We start from the raw sequence: 13,874 nt of genomic DNA, 5'->3' as shown, positions 1-13,874 counted from the left end.
GGCGTGCTTTCAGGAGGTACATATATAGTATATGGAGGTAAAAGTTTTGGTCAATGGACGAATTTTTGTCCTGTTCGGGTACATACATTATTATAATTATTATTCGGCTGAGACATAATACAAAAGGAATATAGGTTTCTATATTCTAGTCGGATAATATCGCGACGTGTCTAATTCTGCTTTTCCTCGTTTTCTCTCTTTTCCAAAAAGATTATATGGCTGGAGTAAATACGATTACCGTACATATTGACTGACATGTATATATACTTCTGTCCCGCTTAGAACCCAGAGACTGCTTTCTCCTTGTCACCCTTGCCATAAAGGCCCGCTCCAATGTTCTCTGTGCATTCTTCTCGCCAGTTCTTAGGCGTGAACTTATCAACGATCTCCTTGAATGCGTCTAATGTGCAGAAAGTATCGTCTCCGGCGAGATGATTCTGCGGCTTGGCAGCGCAACCGGGTATACGGACTGGAACGTCATTGTAGCGGATACGGACATAATGCTTCTGCAGGGATTGTCTTGCCGGGTCAGGGAAGGACGCAAGAGGAGCACGGGCTGTTTCAGACGGAGAGGGCGGTGTCGAGGTGTTCGAGTTCGAAGAGCCCTTCATGAAGGAGAAAAGACCTCCGCTCTTCTTCTGGGCGATGGCCGGGTTTGAGAATTCCTCGAGCATGACGCCAGCATCTTCACCGCTGGATTTACGGTCCGCCTTTGAGAAGAGCTCGACAGCAATGGAGGAGGTGAAAGGCGGCCACCTGCCAGGGGAGGCGCCGAGACTACCCAGGATCGCTGCCAGAGTGGTATCGTGACATCCACTCATGGCGAACTTGATCGCTTTGCCATTGTCGGTGGAGGACCCAGATGCCGAAGCTTCGCTGCGCCACCCGCCGTCGACGGCTGTGCTGACCATGCGGTCGACGACATCGCCTAGTAGGGCTCCGATTCCGAGTTTTCGGTATTCGGTACTCTCGTTGTAACCGGCGAACCATTCGTCGACGGCTATTTGCTCCATGTATTGTCTGAGTTTCTTGTCGTAGAATTCTGAAGGGAGGCGCGTTGCGGGCCCGTGGGCGTCGGTTGCATTGATGGTGTCATTGATTCCGGAGAGACGGGGATGGGAGTCGACGGCAACTTTGGGGGACTTCTCCGGCATCCATTTGGATAGTATGCTGTTGATGTAATTCATCTGTTCGGTTTCGTTCCCTGTGCGGATATGCTGATCAGCTTATGAAGTCCTTTATGTTCCTCTACCTCACGTACACCGTAAAGCTGCCCTATCGGCAAAGAGCCTAGCGAGTTGTCTGAACCGACGGCAGTTGCCCTCATTAGGGAATAGAGTCTCCTCCGACACGGAGCGTGCAACAATCACTGGCGGAGGGAAGTCTTGGGTACGAGCACTGGCCGGGTACATGCCCCAAAAAGCCTGTTGGAGGGACTCGAGGGCTCGCGGGATGGGTGTGGCTCGGAGGTACATGTCCTCGGTGTCGGACTTGATCTTAGGCATGAACCCAAGCTGGTCAACATAGAGATGTCTCAGGCGCTGGCCGAGGGCAAAGGTCGTTTCCCGTCCTCTGTCTGTCAATTCGCCGTGTTGGCTATTGTTGCGGGATACTCGTCAGTAACTTCACCCTCACCGGCTATCCCGTCCGCGACTTACCATATACCTTCGATATCACCTGTCGCGCCCACTGCAACCACCGCCTCATCTCTATCGCCGAATGCTTCCGTCTTTTTCCGCCATTCGAAGCCTTTCCACTGTGAGAGGTCCTGGTTACTAGCGGCCATTTGGATCATCCGACGCGCAACATTGCAATACGGCCAATCTTCGCGGGTAAAGTAGTCGGTCAGTCTGCGAGGATATAAAAGCAATTGGGTGTGATTGAGGGTATTTACATTCAGCTAGGCCTGCCTTCATGGTTTTAGTACTCATATCAAATTATCAATTAGAGGTATGTGGTTAGCTTCATACATTTTGAAACCGAGAAGACACCGGCGTGCGTTCACCTGAATCCAGTCAGTCAATTGATCAAGTACTTTGGTAATTGGAACACCGCCGAACCACCTCACCATGGCGAAGGAACTATAGGAGAGTTAGTACAAGTTCAATTGAACTCTAGCCCGGCAATCTCGTCTGGTACGTACCACCTGGACCAATTGAAGCTTCAAGTCTCTCGGATAGAGCTTCTCGAGCTCCTCCTGGGTGTAGGGATCGCGAGGATTTAAGGATGTCATCGGGGACTGCTATAAGTGCGCAAACAACGACCCTGAATCAAGCAGGTTACAGATCAGGGTAGGACGAGAGTCGGTCACTCGGCGAATTGTCCGTTGATGACGCCAGAAGGCGGTGGGCGGTAACCATAGCCCAATCAACTCTAATGCCGCGGTCACCTGTTGGCAGCGGTTTTCTTATCCACGTGCAGATCAGCTGGTCTATCAAGTGATGAAGAGGAACCCTAGACGTTGCGCTGTAGATAGGATTAAAGTGCGTCAATCGAAGTGGTTAGCTGGTGATCGAGCTCTTACTGCGTTTTGCCTTTGATCCACGATAGACGGTACCAACCTTACCCCACTCATTGTTCAATATTCAAGCAATAATGTTCTCCTTGTGGTTTAATATTAGGGATTTACCAGGGAAACTGTTATCTTTACACGGATTTCTAATATACAGTTCAGTGTTGATGTTGAGGATTCTAGTGCTATATCTCATTTAAAGTAATATGCCATGAGGAACCACTAATATATATTGAACTCCACTAAACGGCAGTCAGTGATCATCGTCCTCATTCTAACGGTGGTACTCCACTTGCTTTAGATATTGTTGTTAATGTATGTAGTAGACAACCTATGCCTGAGGGTCTCACTAATATAGAAAATTTACATATATATGTAAAATTACACTAGAAAGCAAATATCAATAGGGGGTGATGAACAAGTACGACATCGACAGACACAAAAGGCGGAAGGATCCATTGACCAATCGTGCCAAGACTCGGCCAGTCCGTCTTATCGCAAGAAACGCACTGCGAGCATCTTCCCCAACCTCCAACTTCCGGAGCTTTCGCCGTTGACTCGCATAGATAATCTCTCCTGTATAGGAAGCTAGCTACACGGTTTACCTAGTTTACTGTCAGTCTGCGGCATTTGTTCAGGAGCTTCCGGCCAGTCTAAAAGCACCCCACATCGGCAGGAGTTTCCGCATTCCCCTTGCCCTGCCAATCAAACCCATACATATACCGGTAGTAGTATACCTCCAACTGCCTGTGTATGCTCGAAGCTCGAGCATTGACGCGTTGTTTTCGCGACTCTATCTTCCTTGGCTCGACTATATTCCTGTTAACCATGAGTTTGAAGATCTACTGAATAGCAGTTCTCTAGCTCTGGTCCTGCCATTCCACACAAGCAATCCACACAAGTAACCTGTCTTGAAATAAATGTTTCTTCTCTTTCCCGTGATCAGTGCTCTGAATATCAAATCTGCACAGTAGCCTGTGGAATTTGCATGCTTTTCTTTGTTTCTGGGGACTAAAGTGTGGTGCGTCCCTGGTAGTGGCTGGTGAATTCACTGCGGATCCTGAAACAACAGCACTGTAAGTCCCCATTCTACTCGTATGTTGTTGCCTTCCAGATCAAACCTCTTCTGTTCTATCACCCTGTGTCAGTCCGCTAACTGACTTGTCAAGAAAGCTCTTCCTTTATCTGGCTCCTTGATTAGTGTTTAACAAACAAATAGTTGGACATATGGAGGTAAGAGATGCACTTTCTCTTCGCTGTCCCTTGTTCCGTGGAATCTTCTTTTATATATCATCTCCTGGATCTCCTGTATGGTTCTGCCTTATGCTATTGTCCGCAGGAGCGGTGCTGTGTTATTACCTCTTACGTCCCAAGTACCACTTTTCAGCAGGGTTTTCAGTGACTTCTAGCTTGCAGTGCCCCTGTCCACTTACACAGTGGCTACGTGGACCTGTCCCGAAAATTCTTGCACAAAATACGGGAAATCTGGAGGACTACTACGAGTGAGCTTTGGGATGCTAACAAGTCATCTAGCCGACAGGACATACCGCGCAGACGAAGCCGGGCCAGGTTTCTACTGGCAAACCTCAAGATGCCAAACCCCGTCTGTTATTGATGGGTCTCCGACGGTAATTCCATCCTGTCTCGGGCATGATCAGGGATATATTGACCATAAATAGGAGCGGGAAATCCTCGATTGCCAGCGTCGTTTTCCATAAGATGCCTCCTAACGAAACGCTCTTTCTGGAGTCAACTACCCGCATCCAAAAAGATTCCATCCAGTAAGTACATCCTTCTCACACGGAAAAAAAACATTCACGCTTATGGTTCATCAAAGCTCGTTCATGGACTTCCAGGTCTGGGATTTTCCTGGTCAGCTTGAGTATCTGGAGCCATCTTTCGATCTCGAAGACATTTTCGGGAGCCTTGGTGCACTCGTCTGGGTCATTGATGCTCAGGATGATTACCTGGATTCGGTCGCGCGCTTGAACCGCACCATCCTGACTGTCCAGCAGTATTACCCCAATATCAACATCGAAGTTTTCATTCACAAGGTTGATGGACTCTCGGAAGAGTACCGTACCGATACATTCCAGGATATCGTACAGCTCATTTCGGATGAACTTAGCGATGCTGGATATGAAAATGCCCCTGTCCACTACTACCTCACATCTATCTATGATTATTCCGTCTTTGAGGCATTTAGCAAGGTGATCCAGAAGCTGATTCCAAACCTATCGACCCTGGAGAACCTAATCAACACACTCGGTAACAATTGTGGATTTGAGAAGACGTATTTGTTTGATGTTCTCAGCAAGATCTACATTGCTTCTGATACTCGCCCCGTTGATATGTCCTGCTACGAAATGTGCTCGGACTATATCGATGTGATTGTGGACATCTCAGAACTCTACTCGTGGGATCACCCCGACCGCAAGCCAAAAGGCGAGCAAAATCAAGAAGCAGAGAGCCATGTGGTTCTGCACGACGAAACCATGATCCATTTGATGGAAATGAACAAGTATGTCTCGATTTTACTTAAAACCTGTTAGGGGAAACTTGCTGACCCTTGCTAGATATCTTTGTCTCGTGTCCGTCATACGTAATCCTGAGGCGAAGGAGAAAAAGGGTTTGATTGATATGAATTGCCGCACTTTCCAGGAGGCCCTCAATGATGTCTTTTCTCGCAGCTGGGAACAGGATCAGGAAGGGTCCGAACACGGTCAGACACAGGGGCAGGTGACGGAGCATGGCGAACCAGGTTCGAATAACTGATACCAAAAGTCTTGCTGCTATGGCGTTGGAACCTCTATGAAGTAGTTGTCCACTATTTGCCCAGTTTAGCACCTTGAGAAGCGTATCTTAAGTACAATACCACCTTTTGTGACGAAGCTTCCTCACTCATATTTGACTTGCAAAGCTCGGGGAGACTTTCCTTAGCGAAGAGTTGCCTCGTAAATAAAAGTACTTATTTTATAGAACTTGATATTATGAGTCTGTTGTACTCTAAGAGACAGATTAGTATTTGCTTCCCCTTGACTGGCTGTCACCCTTGATTGTGCCAACAGCTATGTAGTTAAGGCATCAAGGCACTGAGAAGCGGGCCCACGCTTGGCACTAGCGCGAATTTTTTCTTTTCTCTTCAAGGATAAAACGAGCTCCTCTCCATCTTTTCTTCCTTTTCCTCAACTCAACCGTACAACACTCATACTCAGATGAATTGACCTTTTGGTCCCTCGCTCAAGCATAATGAAGCTTGAAAGCAACGTACTAACATGAAACCCCAACAAATAAGTTCAATTTCACAATCACAATGGTAAGTCCAAGCAATTTTATTATACCCAATAGCACACATCAATCCGACTCCCCCTTCTCGATGATGAAAATTTTTCCCACATTCGCAGTTTCCACGCTAGCCGTCGCTAGAACCCAATCTAGACGTGCTCTGTGCGCAATACTTCCTTGGATGTCTGAGAGATTCTGTCATACAGCTTGATTTTTATTCATGTGCATGTTTGGGACTGTGGCTGACATGCATTTAGTATTTCTAGGTTCTTTTGGAGAATACATATGAGAGTGGGATCTGTGGTTTGAAAGGCTTGGAGTTGCAGACTGCTGGTGGACTGCTGGTCGGTCTTGCCTTGAAAGAGTTTGAGCTTGGGATACCTATTCCTTGACTCTTGGCCCAGGATTTGCTTCAGATATAGTGCTTAGTAGAAATATTGTGAAATGAATAAAATCATCGTTGAGACACTGCATTATCTTCGATATGTAAATCTGTAGCTTCGCCAGTATTAATCCACGGTAGCTTTTCCATTACCACATGGATATTGAGTTCAAAATGAACATAAGTTGAAACTCGAGATCACCAAACATATCCCTAAAACCCCGATAGATTAATATAGCATACAGAACAAGTGTCACGTTGTCATCTCACCACCCGAAACAGAAGCGGAGAATCAACGGAAATTACCCTCTCCTCTACAGGACTACACTCCTCACTTATAAACTCCGCAGACCCAACCAAACTGCACTTTCCATGCCACCTTAACCAAACCAAACTTCTACACTACAGAAAGTGAAAAGCGACCATGTCGTCCCTCCGTCAGCGACAGGTCCCCGCCGGCGCCGGCCCCGGCACCAACGAACCATCTACATCCAAACCGACCTCCCAAAAGACCAAATCTCGCAACGAGAAAAACGGCCTCAGTGTCCTTGATATCATCCGTGTGGTGGTCACACTGATCGTCGCATCATGCGGCTTATCCTACTACATGACGTCTTCGGAGTCCGTGCTATGGGGCTACAGGCCGTGGTTCACTAGATGGCCGGTGTTGGTCCGGTACTTGGTATGTTTAGCATCAGTCTGCTTCCCTTCTATATCTACATGGAATCACTTGCTGGGATTCTGTTGGCGAAATAGGTCGGACTAGCTAACGAATCACACAGCAAGGACCCTTGAGTCTCACGCCCTCGCAACTCGCCCTCTACAACGGCTCCGACTCGACTCTCCCAATCTACCTCGCCATCAATGGCTCGGTGTTCGACGTCTCGGCGAACCCGCTCGTGTACGGACCGGGCGGACACTACAATTTCTTCACGGGGAAGGATGCCACGCGCGCGTTCGTCACGGGCTGTTTCCAGGAGGACCAGACGCATGATCTGCGGGGTGTAGAGGAGATGTTCATGCCGGTTGATGAGGAGGCGGAGCTGAAGACGCTGAGTAGTGGGGAGAAGAAGATCCGGCGGGAGCAGGATCGGCGGCTTGCTCGGACGAGTGTGCAGAAGCAGGTGGCACACTGGGAGAATTTCTTCCGGAATCATAAGAAGTATTTTGAGGTGGGGAAGGTTGTTGGGTTGGAGGTGCCGGAGGAGCAGAGGGAGCTTTGCCAGGCTGCTCAGCAGCAGAGGCCTAAGAGGAGTAGTTTGAAGAAGGGGAATTAGGGATATGGAGTGGGTTTCATTGATGGGTTTGGATGTATATATCTGGGCGTGTTTTTCTTGTCGGTTATCGCATGGGCTACGTAGGTGCTAGGTACTCTGCTCTCTTTTATCTGTCGGCTTTCCTACTTGGCGGTCCCTGCATGTGTTTCTTCCAACTGTAGATGTTTGCGGTTGTCTGCGGGGGTCGTTTCTTGGTTGATTCTAACAAGGCATTTACGTGATACGTCCAATAGCGGAAAAGCAAGAGTTCACTCCGAAATTGATTGATTCATTGAACCACTATACATCATTTGCCCAGCCAAGCTTCCGAATTTTGAGAGATATCATTCGTAAAATATGAGGGGTCCGCGAGAAAAGACTAGTGAGGAAACGTTTACTCAGCGGTAACGGCACGGGCTAAATCAGGAGTTAGTATATGCGCAAAAAGTCGATATCCAGCGGTTCACGGCGAAGACGTACTGTAGATGTTCAACTTGGAGTGGCCGACAACCTTCTTGATCTGGCCCTTCTCCTCGAGGTCCTCAAGAGCCTTACGGGCGAGGGAGCCGTTGATCTTAAGACGGTCGACAAGGGTGGCGACGGTAATGAGACGGTAGGACTGGACGTCCTTGTTGAGACGCTCAGCGACGGTCTTCTCGAGGACAACGGCGTGCTGGGCCTTGTCCTTGACTGTTTGCAGAGAAAAAAACCACGTCAGTTATTATTGTTCCACTAGCCGGCTTCGACAGTCGTCGCTTCATGTCCAAACAACCCCTCTGCCCACACAAAAATCGCTTGACATCTTGCTCGGGGAAAGGTTCGTTCGCTGGGAGGATGGATGGGAGATGGTGATTTGCATACCCTTGCCCTTGGACCACTTCTTGCGTGCGGGAGCCTATGAATAAAATATTAGTATAACCTGAACATCCTGCGGTTCGTCTCTATGTGCGGCTTAAACTCACCATCTTGACTGTCTGATCTGGTTGTTCGACGACGGATGAGAGCGCGACAATCAACGGCCGGAAGTGAGAGCCCAAGTGCGAAATTCGAGTGGGGAGACATGTAGTGTCACGTGGACACAAACCCTAAGCCCTTGTTTGCTCGGTTAGCGGTGGTGGAAGAAGAGGCCTTTCATTGGATAACGTTATCGGTATTCTTTTTGCCTCAGGCACAAAAATATAGTATCATCCAATGCGACCAATGATTACACGGAGATCGGATTATTGTCATACATGCATGAGTTCCAATTTACAGGGGATATTAAGGCCAAATTCGCTTGGTATTGCATAAATCATTAATGTTTCCTTCATTTACCGGCTCATGCCTGCACTGTGGCTTCCAGTAGAGGCTTTACCCTTAATAGTATTGAGCACTTTAAACCGTGAACTATCACCTTCGCTCTCGATACGACCAAGTGTGTATTCTTCAGTAGTTCCAAACCAAAACTTTGCGTCGTCTCCTTGACTGGAAAGCCACCTCACATCGTACCGCCCGCTGTCGCTTCGTGAAGTAGGAATGTAAATGATTGACGGCTGGCCGTCAGGTGTCCAGGATCGAACAGCAGCAACAGCATTGTTAGCAGTGACGATAAGTAGCTGTATCTTCGAGGGATGCCATGCAGCCTGTCTGACTGGATGTTCGTGGACCAAAGCTGATAGCAGCACGGCAGTGGACTCCAAGTTCCATATCCAGACAATGTTTGGCCGTGTTTGGTCTACAGTGGCTAGGAGGTTTCCGTCACAACTGAATGTCATGATTGACACGCCCCGCGGAGGGCCGGATGTTTCTGCAGTTATGCTAAAGGCAGAAGAACTGGACGATTCGGCATATTCAAGTGTCCCATCTGCAGTTGCGTAGCGCTCGCGCCATATACTGGGCGAATTGTCATCGATTTGAAAGACATGGGATAATGTTGTAGAGCATGAGAACTGCATTCGTCAGTTACTGGCTGGTCAAATATGAAAAAGCACCAACTTAGAATGGAATAGACTTACTGTTTTGCATCGTAAAATATCAACAGTTCCATCGACCTTACCGATGGCTAGATACTCCGAGGCACCACTCTCATTTGCAACCGGACTCCATTCTATACCTCGGACTCCAAGGTCAAAAGAATCATCGAATCCCGGTGGCCCGGTATAAGTCCTGAAGAGTTTTCCGTCGGCAGTGAATACAAGAACCTTGGTACCCGCACTGGCTGCATCCCAGACGGCTACCCATCGCCCGTCGGGGCTCCATTTCAAGCCTTGAGCGTCTACTGTCGGTAGCACCGCACGGTTTATCAGCTCGTACGATCTGAACCCATGGATAGTCAATAGGTCCACTGCGTCTGGCTTTAACAAGATCGCAAACTGTCCTGTCTTAGGTCGGTACCCAAAGCCATTATGATGAGCAAACTTCGGAGATTTAATAACCTGGCTGCGGCCGGTATCCAGAGCATACACAGTTAACCTTGTATTCCATGCGTGGAAAACTATGACCTCGTTTTCATCGCTGCCGAAATCAATATTCAAGGCACCGGGCTCGATACTCTCGATTTCAGCATGTAATTGCAATGGGAGCAATTGCCATACAAGAACACGTGCATCACTGGCATGGAGCACACGTCTCCCTGGTGCAGTTTCGCCTCTAGCGGTATATGTATCTGGTGATACAGTGTAGCTCGCTCGTGAGAACTTCAAGAATTTCAACGAGCTTTCTTTGACTTTGACAATCTCTACATCCTGGAACCCAGAAGAAGTTGGGTTGAGATGCAGGATGAGATCTTTCCCACTTATCTGAGCAGCATATTCCCCATGCTCAGACAGAGATATTGAAGGTGAGACTGGGCTTTGATCAGTGTTAGTTTAATTTGTTAGGAAATTCGTAAACATACCCCCTGCTCCGGTGGAGTCCATTTTTGCTCTTGTCTTGGACGCGGCACTAGTAGTTCAGTGATTCAACCGTTGAGACAGCTGTGGAAATGGTCGACAGTACCAGTGTTTCTAACAGTGTGCATTATATCTAACTGTGCACATGATCGTGCTAGTTCCAGGGAAAGTATTCCTAGAGATTTGCAGTCTTGTAGGGTCTCCATTCATTGGGCATGATACACTAGTAATTTCTACTTACGGACGCCAAGACTTTTCTATAGTTACATAATCAACATCTCAATGAGCTACAAAAGAATTTTATCTGGACATGAGTGGTGAATCTGGACCGAAGAATATCATCTCTGATATTGAATACTCCACTCAGATCAACAATCGCTATATGGAAACTCCGACCTGCCGGTTGTGTGTTACGCCCAAGTTTGATATTGCATCTTTCTTCTGCTGGATAAGATAAACGGACCAAAGTTGCTCCGGTCCGAGGTAAATCGCCATCGAAAAAAAGTTGCCCGCAATGCGAATAATCCGGGGAATAATTTCAAGCTGATAACACTCTCACTGTCGCTCATTTTCTCTCAATTAACAATCATAGGGTTCTTGCGCTTTCTTGCCCCGTGGCTGGGGCGACAACTTCCCATAGCACAACGCTCAAGTCTCATCAAAATGACAATCCCCGAGACACAATCCGTGTCGCAAAGCAACGGCGAAGCGCAAAATGCGCCCGCCAATGCCAACACAACACCGAAGACGAAGCTGTTAGGGCGGGAATTTTACAAGAGTATAGGAAGTCCAAAGTACATCGTAGCACCAATGGTGGATCGGTCTGAATTTGTATTATCTCCCACTTTCGGTTACCTATTACTCCGATCTGACGGCTGATTCTAGGCCTGGCGCATGCTCACTCGGTCGTTCATGCCACCTGACGATCCCAAGCCGATGCTTGCATACTCGCCGATGTACCATGCGCGTTTGTTCCGTGAACAGTTACAAATGCGCTTGCAACATTTTCACCCCACTCGCGCTGCTATCAAAGGCGATGATACCCCATACTTAGACGGAAACCCCGCGATAGACCGGCCTCTGTTTGTACAGTTTTGCGCGAATAACCCGGATGACTTTTTGGAAGCTGCGCGTCATGTAGCGCCATACTGCGACGCTGTGGACTTGAACCTTGGGTGTCCCCAAGGAATCGCGAGAAGAGGCCATTACGGTGCCTTCCTCCAGGAGGATTGGGACTTGATTTATAAACTGATCAATAAACTACACACCGAACTGGATGTTCCCGTCACTGCGAAGTTCCGTATACAGGAGACGAAAGAGAAGACATTAGAGTACGCAAAGATGATACTATCCGCCGGGGCGAGCATAATTACCCTCCATGGACGCACGAGAGAGCAAAAGGGTCATAACACAGGCGTGGCGGATTGGAGTTACATTCGGTATCTTCGTGACAATTTGCCCCCGGAGACCGTTATTTTCGCCAATGGCAACATCCTGAACTATGACGATCTGGAACGCTGCTTGGAAGAGACAGGTGCTGATGGCGTGATGAGCGCTGAAGGAAACTTGTCGGACCCATCCGTATTTAGCAAACCTCCTCCAGTGGGAAGTGAAGGAAGGGAATACTGGCGTGGCCGGGATGGAAAGGGCGGATACCGGATCGACGCTGTCTTCCGCCGCTATCTCGATATTATCTATAAATATGTCCTTGAACAACCCGTTCCAGAGAGGAAGCCTCTCTACCTCCCGTCAGATCCCGAGGAGCCGGAACAATTCATAAAACCCACTGCCGAGGAAGCTGAGGAGGAAGGGCCACCAAAGAAGAAGCAGAAACGCGACAAGACGAAGAGACCTCTGTCCCCCAGTCTTGGGGTCATGCAGGGACATTTGTTCCAGCTTCTGCGTCCAATGGTGGCAAAACATACAGACGTTCGGGATGCACTTGCACGGTCAAGGCCGGGCGACATGGCTGCCTTCGAGCATGCTCTTGCCCTTACTGAGCGAGCAATCAAAGAGGGCCTCAAGGAATATGAGCAATTCCCGGAGCGCTTTGAGACATCCCCGAACCAAGAGCTAACGGGCTCCAAGGCGACGATTGCTGAATACGGCCGGCCTTGGTGGGTCTGCCAACCACACATCCGGCCATTGCCCGAAGAAGCCCTAGAGAATGGTGCCCTCACGGAGAAAGGGAAAAAGCCCAACACGAAGCAAGACAAGACTAAATCTGAGGTACCTGCGGATAAAGCTGACACTCCGGCTGCAGTGGCCTCTGCTTCTGAAACCCCAAGTAACACGGCTACAACACCGGACGCTTTGGTAAGCGGTTAAGATATTACGACATTTGTTATCTTGAACCATCTCGACACAGCATTCTATTCAATAGGAACGCATAAACTATAGACAACCCACCTACCCACCACAAGAGACATAATACCCACGACATCTCACGGTATATAGAATTAGACCATTATGCACAGCACTGCGAATCCAAATATCAATCCATAACATCATGGTATCTAACAATAAAACTAAAACCCTCAATCCCCAAACTCCAAACCCATAGATGAACTAGAACCAACCACCTAAAAATCTAAAACAAGCTGTGGTGCCATCTTCTCCAGATCCTCGACCTAAAGCCACCGCAGTCAGCAACACCCTCCCCAGCAACCGAAAGAGAAAAAAGAAGAAGAACAAACCTCAAGAAACCCATCCCCAACCCCCCTCTCCACCCCCTTCCCCCCCTCCGCCCTCTCAAACGCAGCCCTCGCCAACGCCTCCCTCACAAAAACATCCACATACTTCGCCACAACCTCATTAGCATCCTTCGCGATCTTAGTCTTCTGACCCTTAAAATGATGATGAACAAGCTTCGTCAGCAACTTCGGCGGAATAGCCGGCTCACTCGAGAGAATATCATTCTCCTCAGCATCCGCATGAATGATCTCCGCAAGGATATAGTCCGGCTCTTCAGAGGGAGAGCTCGAGCGACTGGAGCCGGAGCTAGCTTCGGAATCCGAGTTTGAGGCTGCGGCGGGGGATTCCGAGGCCTCGGTCTCGGTGCGGGTAGAGCTTGTAGAGGGTCGAGAGATCTTGGATGATGAGGCTTTTGCGTTAGTGGTGGGTTTTTTTGCGGGGACTTTGATTTTGGATTTTGTCTGGGGTTTTGGTTTCGCGGATGCGGATGTTGAGGGGCCGGCTGTGACTGAGGATTGTCGACTGGGAGGTTTGAAGGGAAGTTGTCTTCTTTTTTGGGCGGGTTGGCGTTCTGGGGGCATGGTGGGGGTTTGTGATGGTTATGTTATGCTTGTTCTTTTCTTTTGAGGTTGGTGGTGGAGTTTGTTATCGATGCGATTTCTGGATGCGATGACGCGCTGCGTGACGCGAAGTCAGGTGATCTATTGATCTCTATAGATGTTTTGTGAAATGGGTAATATTCATTATAGTCAATGGTAATTCTGAATTATCATTTACTAAGAGTAATGCATATGACATTGGCTTTTTCGTAGTGCATGCGGAGTAAAATAAACCGCATATGTTGTTCATCATATCCATGCAGACACCGTTTGAAA

The 13,874-nt window shown here is 48.4% G+C and overlaps 7 protein-coding genes across 7 annotated transcripts; 3 read left to right on the top strand and 4 right to left on the bottom strand.

The window, feature by feature from the left end:
* Positions 1-114: 114 nt before the first annotated feature.
* Positions 115-2,802, bottom strand: F9C07_1069915 (histidine acid phosphatase). Its single transcript, XM_071507477.1, has 7 exons — positions 2,144-2,802; positions 2,069-2,081; positions 1,971-2,005; positions 1,895-1,910; positions 1,659-1,824; positions 1,262-1,596; positions 115-1,204 (listed from the first exon to the last, which is right to left on the bottom strand). Exons 1-7 carry the CDS (start codon positions 2,231-2,233, stop codon positions 279-281), a joined length of 1,581 nt encoding a protein of 526 aa, XP_071365762.1. The 5' UTR covers positions 2,234-2,802; the 3' UTR covers positions 115-278.
* Positions 2,803-3,822: 1,020 nt separating this feature from the next.
* On the top strand, positions 3,823-5,674 carry F9C07_2279395 (putative small monomeric GTPase; the record flags this gene model as incomplete). Its single annotated transcript, XM_041288415.2, has 5 exons — positions 3,823-3,861; positions 4,046-4,140; positions 4,192-4,293; positions 4,350-5,033; positions 5,089-5,674. The coding sequence occupies 5 exons, from the start codon at positions 3,823-3,825 to the stop codon at positions 5,285-5,287; spliced, it is 1,119 nt and encodes a 372-aa protein (XP_041140870.2). The 3' UTR covers positions 5,288-5,674.
* A 929-nt stretch (positions 5,675-6,603) lies between these two features.
* On the top strand, positions 6,604-7,456 carry F9C07_1086 (putative heme/steroid binding domain protein; the record flags this gene model as incomplete). Its single annotated transcript, XM_041288416.1, has 2 exons — positions 6,604-6,861; positions 6,962-7,456. The coding sequence occupies 2 exons, from the start codon at positions 6,604-6,606 to the stop codon at positions 7,454-7,456; spliced, it is 753 nt and encodes a 250-aa protein (XP_041140871.1).
* Positions 7,457-7,829: 373 nt separating this feature from the next.
* F9C07_1085 (putative 40S ribosomal protein S20) lies at positions 7,830-8,400 on the bottom strand (the record flags this gene model as incomplete). Its single annotated transcript, XM_071507509.1, has 4 exons — positions 7,830-7,852; positions 7,916-8,125; positions 8,297-8,330; positions 8,398-8,400. 4 exons carry the CDS (start codon positions 8,398-8,400, stop codon positions 7,830-7,832), a joined length of 270 nt encoding a protein of 89 aa, XP_071365761.1.
* Positions 8,401-8,659: 259 nt separating this feature from the next.
* F9C07_2279393 (Quino protein amine dehydrogenase) lies at positions 8,660-10,499 on the bottom strand. Its single transcript, XM_071510365.1, has 3 exons — positions 10,311-10,499; positions 9,430-10,259; positions 8,660-9,363 (listed from the first exon to the last, which is right to left on the bottom strand). Exons 1-3 carry the CDS (start codon positions 10,330-10,332, stop codon positions 8,746-8,748), a joined length of 1,470 nt encoding a protein of 489 aa, XP_071365760.1. The 5' UTR covers positions 10,333-10,499; the 3' UTR covers positions 8,660-8,745.
* Positions 10,500-10,839: 340 nt separating this feature from the next.
* On the top strand, positions 10,840-13,022 carry F9C07_2137851 (tRNA-dihydrouridine synthase). Its single transcript, XM_041288417.2, has 2 exons — positions 10,840-11,136; positions 11,191-13,022. The coding sequence occupies exons 1-2, from the start codon at positions 10,969-10,971 to the stop codon at positions 12,631-12,633; spliced, it is 1,611 nt and encodes a 536-aa protein (XP_041140873.1). The 5' UTR covers positions 10,840-10,968; the 3' UTR covers positions 12,634-13,022.
* On the bottom strand, positions 12,888-13,580 carry F9C07_1082 (CENP-S associating centromere protein X-domain-containing protein; the record flags this gene model as incomplete). The annotated part of the gene is made up of 2 exons (XM_041288428.1): positions 12,888-12,935; positions 13,002-13,580. The coding sequence occupies 2 exons, from the start codon at positions 13,578-13,580 to the stop codon at positions 12,888-12,890; spliced, it is 627 nt and encodes a 208-aa protein (XP_041140874.1).
* Positions 13,581-13,874: the final 294 nt, after the last annotated feature.

Source organism: Aspergillus flavus, chromosome 1 (assembly GCF_009017415.1).
Source record: "Aspergillus flavus chromosome 1, complete sequence".
Taxonomy (NCBI): Eukaryota; Fungi; Ascomycota; class Eurotiomycetes; order Eurotiales; family Aspergillaceae; genus Aspergillus; species Aspergillus flavus.
Note: the sequence above shows the minus strand (reverse complement) of the source record. Positions and strands in the feature narration are given on the sequence as shown.

Bases quoted from the DNA above. Each gene is read 5' to 3' on its own strand.
- F9C07_1069915 (XM_071507477.1), bottom strand. From the start codon at position 2,233: ATGACATCCTTAAATCCTCGCGATCCCTACACCCAGGAGGAGCTCGAG. The intron at 1,597-1,658 runs GTAAGTCGCGGA...CCGCAACAATAG, and splicing joins GGTGATATCGAAGGTATATG to CCAACACGGCGAATTGACAG. The intron at 1,205-1,261 runs GTACGTGAGGTA...ATATCCGCACAG, and splicing joins CGATAGGGCAGCTTTACGGT to GGAACGAAACCGAACAGATG.
- F9C07_2279393 (XM_071510365.1), bottom strand. From the start codon at position 10,332: ATGGACTCCACCGGAGCAGGGG. The intron at 10,260-10,310 runs GTATGTTTACGA...ATCAAAGCCCAG, and splicing joins GGACTCCACCGGAGCAGGGG to TCTCACCTTCAATATCTCTG. The intron at 9,364-9,429 runs GTAAGTCTATTC...TGACGAATGCAG, and splicing joins ATATTTTACGATGCAAAACA to TTCTCATGCTCTACAACATT.
- F9C07_2137851 (XM_041288417.2), top strand. From the start codon at position 10,969: ATGACAATCCCCGAGACACAATCCGTGTCGCAAAGCAACGGCGAAGCG. The intron at 11,137-11,190 runs GTATTATCTCCC...GGCTGATTCTAG, and splicing joins TGGTGGATCGGTCTGAATTT to GCCTGGCGCATGCTCACTCG.